The 12,376-nt window shown below is 50.5% G+C and overlaps 1 protein-coding gene across 1 annotated transcript; it reads left to right on the plus strand.

Moving 5' to 3' along the window:
- Positions 1–588: 588 nt before the first annotated feature.
- Positions 589–12,305, plus strand: TCTE1 (t-complex-associated-testis-expressed 1). The gene is made up of 5 exons (XM_042022955.1): positions 589–807; positions 4,870–5,128; positions 7,600–8,168; positions 9,241–9,690; positions 11,583–12,305. The coding sequence occupies exons 2-5, from the start codon at positions 4,945–4,947 to the stop codon at positions 11,757–11,759; spliced, it is 1,380 nt and encodes a 459-aa protein (XP_041878889.1). The 5' UTR covers positions 589–807; positions 4,870–4,944; the 3' UTR covers positions 11,760–12,305.
- Positions 12,306–12,376: the final 71 nt, after the last annotated feature.

Genomic DNA, 12,376 nt, shown 5'->3' on the forward strand with positions numbered 1-12,376 from the left:
TTCTGCTACAAAATATGAGGCCTTGAAGCAAGCCCATTTTAGGCACAGACAGCGTACCTTTAGCAATACAAACATGCAAGGAAACAGGTATCTCGAGGACAGCGATGTATTCACCCTTTGAACACTGCCTGGTACCGAACCATTCACAATACATACCTTGCCCCATTCTTTCCATGATGCCATGGTGTCACAGCAGCTGCTGCTGCTGCTGCAGGAGCGTCCGGGACTTCGGCAAGTGCCCCCCCACCCCGCCCAGCACTCGTGGAGCGTGGTGGTGAGCTCACACATCTCCTCCGTGCTGGAAAAGGGAGCCGGCACTAACTCTCAGCAGCTGCAGCGGGGCGTGGTGACGGGCTGCGCCATCCCAAATCCCGTCCCTCTGCCTTCCTGGTGGTTCTTGCCGCCCCGCAAGCCCTGGCAGCGGGCAGGCCGTGTGGCAGCGGCCGCGGAGCACCGCGCCCTGCGTGGGCTTGGCCCGGACCCGGCCACGGGCCCCGCTCGCCACGGGCCCCGCTCGCCACGGGCCCCGCTCGCCACGGGCCCCGCTCGCCACGGGCCCCGCTCGCCACGGGCCCCGCCCCGGCAACGGCCGCGTCCGTGGAGACAGCGGCGGTGGCGAGCGCGGGGGCCGGGCTGGCCCTGGTCCCGTTCCCTGCCCCGCAGCAGCAGGACAGAGCCGGCAGCCGAGTCCCCAGGCCCAGGGGTCGGGAGGGACCCTCGCGTTTGACGCCCCGGTGCTCTCGCCGCGTTGCCGGGACTGGGGGCACCCAGTGCCGGTGGCCGGGCTCTTCCCCCGGCAGTTCGCAGGTCTGATTCGTAACGAAGCGGCCGCGCTAAGGGGTTTTCTTCCCTCTCGGGGTCTCTGGAGAAGAGCTTGGCTGGCAGGGGGGAGCGCAGGGCCCGCATCCCATGGAGCTGGGCTGGGGGGGCTGGCGGGGGCCGCGGCGTTCAGCAGCATCCAGGCGTTCTCCGCGGCCGGGGCGGTGGGCAGTGCTCAGGCCCAAAAGGGCTTTCGTTTTTCTGACATCCCACTGAGGCAGTGGCTCTTCCCAGATCATGCTAAGAGAGATAGATCCAGGACCAGTTTTGGCCCTTCACACCGCCTGGATTACAGCAGTGACATTAACCAAATTCCCAAATGGCCAGCTGGCCTCACTCTGCCCAATCTCCCATTACAGACAAATTTCATTATATCTGAAGCTAAATAGATTCCTCATTTGGTCTTTTTTTTTTTTTTTTAACTCACTTAAAGCTCATTGCAGTGTCTCAACCCCTGGATTAGCCTGCAACATGGTGTCCTAATGCACACTTAGCATTAGGCTTTGGAAGTGCCACAGAGCATGGCAAGTCCCCACAGGTGTCAGTGGGATCAGTGGTGTTAGCCAGACTCAGGCTGGCTTGCCTGGACTGCAGGTAACAGCACAAAGGCCAGCACACCTGCAGAACAACTGGCATTTTCAGGGTGCTGCTGCAGCGGCATAAGAGCTTCCTCAATTAATGGGCAGATGGAGCTTCAGTGCAAATGCAATCTTGGCTGGAGCATAACCACCCTCAGAAATAATTTATCCTGCTCTTACAAACTCTCCAGTAAACACAGTGTTTACAGTTGTTCCATTTATTGGGTCTCTGTAATGCTGGTAGGAGCATCAGCCAAAGGTCACCAGTTTCCATGCAGCTCTTCTTTTTTGGTCTCTCTGGGATTTGGTGTTAATGAAAAGAGCAAAAATCTTTTAGTTCCAGATCAAAACAAGTTCAGCTGAAGAAGGTTTGTTAGGCATGTTAGTAGCAGCATAATTTGATTGTGTCAGTAGGTTTCTGTTCAGTTCTGTTCAGTTTCTGTTCAGTCAGTTCCTCCTGGGGAAAGGAAGTGTGATTTCCTTTATTTTTTTAAGAAGTTCTAGCATTATTTACTTTTCAGTCTGATCTGGGTGTTAAATGACAAAACCTGGGAATTTACTACATGGTTCCATTCATTGTATATCATCTAATAAATCTTTTTTAGGATAGGTGACTGATAGAGCAGGTGGGAAGGAGCGTGCATTAACGCTGTTGGCTTGGTTTATTGATAGTGAATTACAGTGCTTCCCGGTGTTTAAATACGTGCTTAGCAAACCTGGCTCTGGAAACTGGCTTGGTGTGTCAGCTCTGGCTGGGTGAGACTCCTGCAGCCAAGGCAGAGAGGGTGTGCAGTGAAGGAGGCCCTTCCACTGGTGGTGAGAGCACCTGGCAGGTGTGTTCACCATGCTGGCGTGGTGGCAATGGATATACTGGGAGCAGTGGCTCAGTGTCAGACTTGGCACCACAGACATGGGGTTGATCTGGATGCTTTGCAGCCTTGTTCCTGTTGGCCTTATAGTGAATGACAAGTAGGGATGGTGGAGTCAGCTGAGCTGGCTTGTTCTGGGGCTCAGATCAAGGGAAAGCTTCTCAGCAGCCTGGACAGCTCTGCCTCAGGGCAGCTGTGTCTCCTGCCTTGACTCTTGGAGCCCACTCAGCAGCCCTGCATGTGCCATGGGTTACCTACCCTCTGAAAATCAACCTGCCTTCAGTAAACAGGCAATCGGATCATCTGCTGGAACAGACAGGGAATAATCCTAGGCCACCAATGCTGCACTGGCTCCCCCCAACAGCTGGCCTTTAGTGATTGTTTCCAAAAGGTCAGGAAAGCCATCAGAAGCTCCAATTAGCTGTGATTGGCCTGGGGGACAAAATGATACAGATGCTTTTTGAATAGGACAAAGGACTGAGCAAGGAGAAAACAATTTTCCCAGTCACTTCTATTAATGCCACCTCACTGCCTTCTAGCTGTGTTTTGCCCTTCCACTGAAGTCCATCAAGCACCAGGAGCTGGTTTTCAGCTGTGTTAATGTGCTGTGGAGAATCAGGCCTCTTCTCTTCCCCCTGAAAGGTGGCCCATCGTTGTAGCACCTTCCTTAGGGCATGAGGAGCTTTGCAGGGAAAGGACTCCCAGTCTATCCTCACAGCTGCCTATCACTCATTCCTTCTCCTTCCACATCCACCCTTCTTCAGATCAGGCTCCCTTTTTCTACAGCCTTTACCTTTGTCATCTGTACACCACTGCCTCCCAGGAAATACAGCCTCCCTGCCCTTGGCACCCTTCCTCCTCCTGCTCTAGGCCAGAGAATGCCCTGCCACTGCCATCTCCACCCTTTCCTGACTGTCACTCTCAGGCCTGCCTCAAGTGCATTTGAAGAAGCCTTTGCTGACATATTTGCAGCATGAATCATTTGCTCCTCTCCTCTAGACCTCAGCATTTCACAGATCTCCTCTCTTTCCTCTTTTGCAGGCCCTTCCTCAGACGCCTTTTGGAGGGGGAAGGAGCAGAGGGAATAACACTAGCAAAGCCAGCTCCAAAGCTTTCAGGGGGAGAGAGGGCAGTGCTGACAGAAGCTGGGAAGGCAGAGGTGAAGGGAGCAACCTTGTGCAGGGGAAGGAAGGACTAAAATGGTTCGTCTAGGGACCACTGTGTGGGTCACATCCCTCACAAAGGAGCTGGTTGGGTTCAAACCATCCTTCAGGTGAGGGATATGGTGGCCAAAGATACTACATGGCAGTTATCCTTCCACAGGATCCTTTGACCCTATGGTGGTGCAAGGCCACCACTGCCCTGAGGAATCCTCTTGGTCTTTCAGGAAGGTGTTCTCACCTCTGACATTGCCATCCACCTCTGTCTCATGATTCTTTTAGGTCTCCTGCGGCAGGGCAGGGCAGCTCTGGTGAACTGCCCAGCCCTGTGCTGCAGCCATGTTAAGTCCAGTTAGCCCCAGTAAGGATCAGTGTGGGTCTGTATGCCCTGGGGGATGCTCACCAGACCTAAATGCTCTTGTGGAACCCAGAACTCACGTGGATGATTCCTTCCTGGTGTCTTTTCTGCCTCTTTCAGACTGGCTGGTTAGAGAACCATTAGGACTTCCAGGCAATAACCACACATGTGGGATTCTGATGTCTGAGAGTGCAGGCCTTGAGGCTGCAATAGGAAACAGCAAATGGAAAACTTTGGTCTGGGAAAGCTCTGCAAAGTTAATAGGACCAGGCATCCTTCCTTCTGCTCCAGGCTTTTAGCTCATATCTGCTTAGGCTCAGTGTGGTCTGAACAGGTCTGAGCCATCTCATCAGTTAATGGATATTTGGAAGGACTTCAGCTGGAGAATAATGAAGAAAGCAGGAAAAGAATACACTTATAATGTATTCACCTGTAAAGCATCTGTCTTTAGAGAGTCATTAGAACAGACATACTGGATCAAAGCAGGGGATAGCTGGCCCAAACACCCATGTCTGACAGTGGCTAGAAACAGACACCTAAAGAAGAGTAGAAAAGCAATGCAAGTGTGTGTTCTTTCCTCCAGCACTCTCCCCACCTCCGGCTGTGTTCAGCTGCTCACTCTGAGCCACATGACTTCTGTGCATTTCATCCTTCTCAAAGGGTTTCTCTTGCATGGACTTTTCCTAGAGTCTGCACAGACTCCTAGCATCCACAACATCCTGTGGCAAGGAATTCCCCAGTTCAGCTGCAGCCTGTATGAAGAACCCTTTGCTTTACACCCAGCTCCTGCCATCTTCCCCTATTACTTTTATTGGAAAGACAGTAAACAATCAATTCCCGTCCATCCTCTTCAACAACACTCTGAATTAGCACCACGTTATTATCTCCTTATTGCATGTGGTGCCTAGAGACCTCTTTGCACAGGGCAGGGTATAAAGATGAGGCTGAGTAATAGTTGTTTGGCTGCAGTGCTTCCAGCCCAAAGCAGAGGAGGCAGGCAAAGGTCAAGTGCGTTACAGGACAGCAGTGTGAGCTGACCATTCTTATTGCTGGCTTCTTTCTAAAGCTGCCTTTTTCTTTTGCAGGCAGACACGTGGTGGTGACTCTCTCAAGGAATTTTCCCCTCGCTTCTCCTGAAGGAGAACTACGTCCTGAGCAGGATGCAGCAGCCAGCAGCTGGTGACAAGAGCACAGCCATTCCCCCATCATGTCCACCTCAGGCCAACCTCACTGATGGCTCATTCTACACACGCCGCTGCATCACTGAGGATCCCAGTTGGTCCCTGGTCACTGTCCCCCACCTCACTGAGCTCTGCATCCAGCACATCGTTCACAATTTCGAAAGTAAGTGGGAGCACATTTACTCTAGGGCACATGGAGAGAGAGAGGGTCAGTCCCAGAGAGCAGAGGGTCAACAAGGCAGGCAGATGCATCTGAAAGGCAGAGTGTGGCACCCAGCCCTGCCGAAGGAACAGATGGGGAGAAATATCCCCTTGGGCAGCCAGTTAAACAAACTGTTTAGTTGCTAAGTATGCACTTGTATACTCCAGTGATGGCTGTAGTCCTCTGGGCTGCTGTCCAGAATGGGACTCTGTCCTGACCTTGTTCTATCACATCTTCTTCCATCCATGCTCTTTTGGACTCACCTCAACCATGACCGGGGCTGTGGAGTTGCTGTTTCCTGCTCTTGATTCATATACATATTAGGGCAGCGCTCGAGGATGGAGCCTTGTACTGAGTGCTGTACAAAGAGATGGAGAATTGCTCCCTGCCCAGAGGAGCTATCATCTCAGTATTGTACTCACAGGCTCAGCCCTCCTCCATGGCTTTTGGTGGTGATGTGACAAGTTATATCCTCAGGCAGGGAATGTGCTTTTGAAGCAGGTGGACTGATGAAACACAGCAAAACAGAAGAAGCATATCTCGTCTGAGAACTGACTGGGAGGGGGGAAAAAAGGGCCTACCTGTCTTTTTGGCTGACTCAGTGAAGTGGCAGCAAAGACCAAAGATAGTTTTAAGGCAATGTCCACACTGGGACTGTAAGACAGTACAGAGGAGCTCAGTGCTGCCTTATGCCAGGAGCTGATGGTACTTGAGGGTCTGTGTGGAGGGCTGGGAGCCCTTAGCACAAGAGCCCTCTGCTCTCCCTTGGAGAAGAGAGGTCTGAGGGCAAGATGATCTTCCCCAGAGATAAGCAACCTTCCTCTGGGTCATGGCGAGAAAGTGAACCACCCCCAGCATGCCTTGTTTCTATATGGTGATAGCCTGAACCCAGTTGACTAGTTGGTTTCTACCCCACCCCCTGCCTACCCCATATAACCTCTGCCCCCTAGCCCTGATGTAGGCAGCCTTGTCCCTAGCCACCCCTTCACAGGGGCTGCTGGACAATAAAGGCTGCCTCTGGGGAACTGCTGTAAAAGGCTCCTGTCTCTCTGTCCCCGAGTTCGCCTTGGGTGATTTCACAAAGAGCTGAATCACAAGAGCTGGAATCACTTGTAGCTGAGAAATCGCTACACTTGCTGAAATCACCTGCTGCCCAGGGAGGCCTGCCACCACTCCTGGAAGAGTTGTTCCTTGCAGGACACGCTTTCTAGGAAGGTCGTGGCACACCGGGTTGCCCATCCCCCGGTCTCCTTGGAAGCAACAGGTCTGAGCTGGGACACCCTTGCAGCCCTATCAGCCTGATCATTCAGTTTGATGCCAAATGCATGGGACCTGCATTGTGCACGCATAAAAGCAGTGTGCTCATTGTCATGGGGACCCTCGTGCTGTTACCTGAGCTGTGAGGCTGCACCTTGCCCACAGTGTGGCCTGAGGGAGCCCGAGTGAAGCTAGTCCAGCCCTGCCCATATGTGTCCCACCTCTGCTTGTGTCGTGGGACTCAGTAGAGAAGGTCACTGCAGTGTCAGCTGTAGGACACTGAAAAATAGACTCCAGGAAGAGGCTGTGGTAAAACTGTCAGTGTTCTTAGGAAGGGAATGCCACAGAAACAGAGGAAATATAAAGCTAACCCCACTTTGTGTTTCATAATCTGGTTTCCCATGCACAGACAGGTCTCTCCACTGATGATTTCTGTTACTCAACACAACTGTGTATACGTAACCAGATATTCATGGTGTGAGTACAAGTGGTTTTCTCTGGCATTTCTTATCACAAAGAACTTCTACCAGAAAAGACATCTGAGATTTAGGGCAAGCACTGGGAAAGAGACTCAGGGGAAAGAGTACCTGGGAAAACAGAACTTTTATTTAAACAAGGGGGACCTAAAAGCTAGGAGTATGCCTCAGCAAAAAGGAACAGGAATCAATTTGAGATGAGACCAATGCTTTAGTTAAGATAAATAGGCACAAGGACCTGCATGCAAAGCACACAGTTGTTTTCAAATACTGCTCTTCAATATGCTTAGAAATCAAAAGGGAGAAAGTTCAGCAAATGGCAGGCCAAGCTCTCCCATCTCTGTAAGGCTGAATTAGTTCTCTTGGGAGCAGAATTCCTGCTCTGAATACAAACTGCATTCAAACTAAGTTTAAATAGGGAGCTCGGTTTCTGGCGCAGTTCCCAAATATTATGAGAGTAAACTCAATTACGCTGATGTTTCATTGTAAAAGTTAGAAATCGTATATGGAGATGTACAAATGAATCCTACATGTCTTCTGCCAGCTTAGCTCTATACTCCAGCCTCTGGCAGCCGAGAAGAGAGCCAGTATCAGCAGAGGGGAGGGCATGGCCACACAGCTGGGGGCCCGGGCAGAACCATAGTGCCAGCAATTGTTCCTACACCCAGACTAACCTCTCATTCTTTTTATCCCTTCCAGAGAACCCTATTTTGAACTATCTTCTGCCTGAGCACCAAAGGAAGGTGGTGGACAGGCTCTCCACCAGCCTTCCACTCACTGTGACTGCCAACATAGTAAGCCATGAGGACTACTGGAAGAGGTGCTGTATCGAGCGCTGGCAAGTGTGTGACGTCTCCAACTATGGAGACAGCTGGAAACGGATGTTCTTTGAACGTCACCTGGAGAACATTCTGAAGTTTTTCATCCCCAGCACCACGGACCCCAAAAAGGTCCTAGAGCTCGTCCCGCTCTGCAAAGGCTATGTGCGGAAACTGGAGATTGATCAGTTCCTGCCACCTGTGCGGGTGGATGAAAAGGAGGAGAGCAATGACCTCGCTGACACAGAGGAGGATGCTAACTTTAATGAGGCCTACACGCATCACTACGACCTGAAAGATCTCATTACTGCTCTCCCTCACCTTGAAGAGCTTCATCTCACTTATGGTGTGAAGAGCTGTGGCATGAACTTTGAGTGGAGCCTCTTTAACTTCACTGAGCAGGACTGCTTCAGCTTGGCTGCTGCCGTGAAGATGTGCCATAACTTGAAAGTAATATACCCCAAACTGAACCTAACTCCCTCAGCTAGATCTTCAAATTGCCTGTGCATAGAAATACAGGGACCAGTTTTGCTTGCTGGTAACACCCTTCCTTTTGCAAGTTACAGAGTCTGTCAGAGTGCAGAGATGTTAACCTGCTGGCCTGGTGCTGAGTATCTTGTTCTGTCATGTCCTTGTTAGAACAGGTTATCAGAGGATCAGTGAGAAAAATACTTGCTCCCACAAAACTTGTTGCTTGTAGCATAAGGGACAGCAGCACTCCACTGTGCTAACTCCTCATGTAGTTCTGGGAGGGAGGAGAGGAGAAGTCCAGAGGGAGCCTTTCATAAGGAATTTTTGGTAGTTTTGCTCAGTAAATACATGTCAGCCTCTCCCAGAGGAGCAAAGACCCCCAAGAAGAGCATGGGGAAACACTCACACTTACCTTAGAGCAATGAGGGGTTTTCCTCCTAAGCACTAACAATATCTTCAGCTCTGTGGGAACTGCAGTGCAGATACTCAGCCCCCCCAAAACAGCAACGGGCATTGCTATCCAGAGTGGAGCCAGAGTGAGCTGCATGTACTCCCCACAGATCAGCAGGCTTTGGGAAATATGTCTTCACGGCTTCCAGAAGAGAAATTACCTCTCTTGTGACTATTAAGATGCCCTGGCCACACAGGACATTGCACTGTGGTTACCACTGGTGCACATGTTCATTCAGACAGGTTTGACTGTGAACTGGAGTGGGTTCTGCTGCTAGTTGCTGCAAGCATTTGGACAGCTTTATCTTGCTTTAATTTAGCCCCCAGTGAGAGATCTTTTGCAGTCAGAGGAGGGGAACACGCATTTCCAGGAGACAAATCCTTTTTCCCTAGAATAGGCATGGGACATCAGTGGCATGCCCTGCTTGCTGGAAGTATCTCCCCACTAGGAAAGCGACTACTTGAGCCTGCTAGCTAAAGGTGTCTGAAGTGAAGGGAGATGAATCCTGTCTGGTGGACCATAGGTTTAGCTCCCTGAGGGTTAGGGACAAAGCTCAGTCCAAAGCAAGTGCTTTAGTGACCCTGGGTTTTATGCCCACAGGTTTTCAAGCTGACACGAAGCAAAGTGGATGATGACAAGATCAAGCTCCTGGCCCGTAACTTGCTGGATCATCCTTGCCTGTTGGAGCTGGACTTGTCCCACAATCTCATCAGGGACAACGGGGCACAAGCTCTCGGCAAGCTGATCAGCCACAGCAGATTAGAAACCCTCAATCTGTGTAACAACCAGATCTGTCACCTGGGAGCTCAGGCTCTTGCTCAAGGCCTGGCTGAGAGCTCCACCCTGACCTCCCTGAATCTGCGCCTCAACTTCGTGGAGGACAAAGGCGGGGAGGCGATCGGCCGTGCCCTGCTGACCAACACCAGCCTGAAGTCCCTCCATCTGGGAAGTAATAACCTGTCAGAGCCAACCACTGCAGTGTTCTCCCAGGTCCTGGCTCAGAACACCACTCTGACAAGCATCAACTTCTCATGCAACCACCTGGGGCTGGTAAGAGAAGCCTCTTCTCCCTCCCTCTGTGAGCCTGCGTGGTGGCCTTGCAAAGCAGATGCTGAGCCTGTCTCAAAGCCACAGAGGCAAATGCATCCCTCACTTTGCATTCTTGCTAGGATAACAATCAGTTGTGAGCAGGGAAGAGACTAGCAGATGTGAGGAAGGAGAAGGACATCTTCTGTGCATGAACATGCATTTACCTCACTCGTTACATCTAGCTCTGTTCATAGGGCTGAATCTGTCTTTGAGGCTTTGGGCTTTTGGGCAGAGAGGGGTTTTCCCCCCAGGAAACTGAAAACCAGGAAGCATGTCTGGGAAGAATCACAGACGCTTCGAACACGTGAGCGTAGTTAATGATAGGCGGCATGAGATAAGGGTCTCACGCATATCCTCTGTGCTTTGGATCTGCTGTGCCATCTGTCACTCAGCAGCACACAGATAGTGTCACCCTTCCCAGAATTTCTCCTGTCCATCACACGCTCAGAGGAGACTGTTAGAAAATTGGCTTGGTTGTTGAGCTTCTCTAACTCACCCTGCGGCCCTGGAGCGGTGCGGTGGGTCAGGGGTGTCGTGTCTGTGTGCTTGTAAGTGGCTCCTAAAACACAGGCTTACATTTTCTAGACAGAAGAGCATCCACAGATCTTACTACATCCCTAAGAGCTGCAGTATGCAACATGCCCACAAACCAGACCGCTTCTCTTCTGCTGATTAAAAAGAGCTTTAGAAATCTGAAACTAGACAGCCAAAAGCAATCATGCTGGCTTTTAAACTTTCTGCGCTGCCTCAATTATTCTCACTGTCAAATAAAGAGACAGCAAGACCAGCTGTCCCTGCTGGCAGGAAGATTGGCATCAATGTGTTTGACAAGGGTTTTAAAAGGATTTGATGGCAGAAAACCTTTTGTGAGTTCTGAGTTTTATGGTCCAGGATGTGGAAAACCATTTGAGTCTAATGATACAAGGGGGCAAAGGTTGGAAAGGATAGAAGGACTTTTGTTTAGTAAATAATAATCTCTGTGTTTAGCATCTTCCTTCTGATGAGCTCTCCTGTTACCCATTTGTGAAGTTTCATGGCAGCCCAAAAGCTGGCTGGTAGTATTATCTTCGGGAAAATTGGGGGTTTTGCTAGAGATGCATTCAATTCTGACCTCCATACCCCATTAAAAAGAGACCTCTTCCCAGTCCTTTTTGCTCTGCCCTTTTTGGCAAAAGGGCTAAGAGGCAGGGTGTTGGGATGAGGGGACCATCTGGATGGAGGATATGGGGCAGGAGATGTATTTGGTACCTGAAAGAGAACAGCAACAGTGGGAAAAAGTTCAAATTGTCACATCCCTAAATACAGTGCTTCATGGAAGGGGGGGGGAATGTCTCAGAGCGAGTTGCCTCCCTAAGGCTACATCACATTTTCTGTCCCATGCAGGTTGGTCTTAAGTTACATGAGATATTCCCCTCAGGAAAGCCAACCCAGCCTGGGAAATGGCATCCAGGCAGAAAACTGCCAGTACTGGGCCTCTCACCACTGCCAAGATGAGGAGCAGCCCTCTAATCCATTTGTCCCCAGCCAGCAGTAAGCTGGGGGAGCAGACTCCTCTCAGGTTATCATTGCCAGACGTGCTATTAACCAGCCTGAGCCTGAGAACTCCTGACATCGTACCCAGAGGGACTCATTAGCATGTGTCATATCACAGAGAGCTACATAAGGTTACACTCCTCCTCTGCACTTCTGTGAGCAACATTTTGGACGTGGGTGAAGGCCTTTATCCCTTCTGGCACCATCTCATGCACTTCCAACTGACAGCAGCAGAAGTTGCCCTGGGGAGGAGGGAAAAGGAGCAATACACTTCTTTTTTGGATGTCCTCCTTTAACCATCCCCTCTCATCCTTTTGCAGGATGGTGGGAAGCAGCTGCTTGAAGGGCTGGCAAACAACAAGACTTTGACCAAGCTTGATCTCCGCCACACAGAGGTGGAACAGGAGACTGGTTTCCTCAGTCACCAAATTGTGTGGGCCAATCGGGAAGCAGCGAGGCTGGGATCTCTGCAGCACCCCACTGCTGAACCCCTCTGAATAAAATGCTCCAGGGAGCAATGAACTTTGGGTGTGCAGTCTTGGAAATACTTTACTTCAGGGTCTTGGTTTTGTTTTTCTGAGAAACACTTAACTTGTGGCTGCCACAGCAGCCTTCCCCAGACCCCCATCATCCAACCTGAGACTTAATTGGAGACAGACATTAGATCTCAAGACACTGTAGTGGCACCACAGAGCAATCTGCCCCTTAAGCCCTCTCTCTCACTGCGCCCTAAATCTCACCTCCTGTGATGCTTTTATATGCTCCAGCAGCAAGCTTTCTTCAGGCAACTGAATATTGTTCCACCTGTAAAGCAGCTAAGATGAAGTCTCTGCCACCTAAATGGTCTAGTCCAGACCTAACTTTAAGGTTTTGCTGAGGAGGATGTGAGAGGCACAGAGGATTGAGGGAATGTTGTTTCTAGTTCCCCAGCAGCTTTTTCTGGCTATTGCTCTGCTCAATAATCTATTTGTATTTATAGTAAAATCTGTCTGGAGTCTGATATGGGTGGTGAACAGTAAATAGAAATAAATTCAATAAATCAAGAGGTCTCACCACCATGGTTTCCTGCTTTGGGTTGCTCTGCTTTTGATCAGTGCTAGCCTGCTTTGCAACA

Source organism: Corvus kubaryi, unplaced genomic scaffold, assembly GCF_017639235.1.
Source record: "Corvus kubaryi isolate FWS band 111438036 unplaced genomic scaffold, C.kubaryi_AGA036_p1.0 37232, whole genome shotgun sequence".
NCBI classification, from domain to species: Eukaryota; Metazoa; Chordata; class Aves; order Passeriformes; family Corvidae; genus Corvus; species Corvus kubaryi.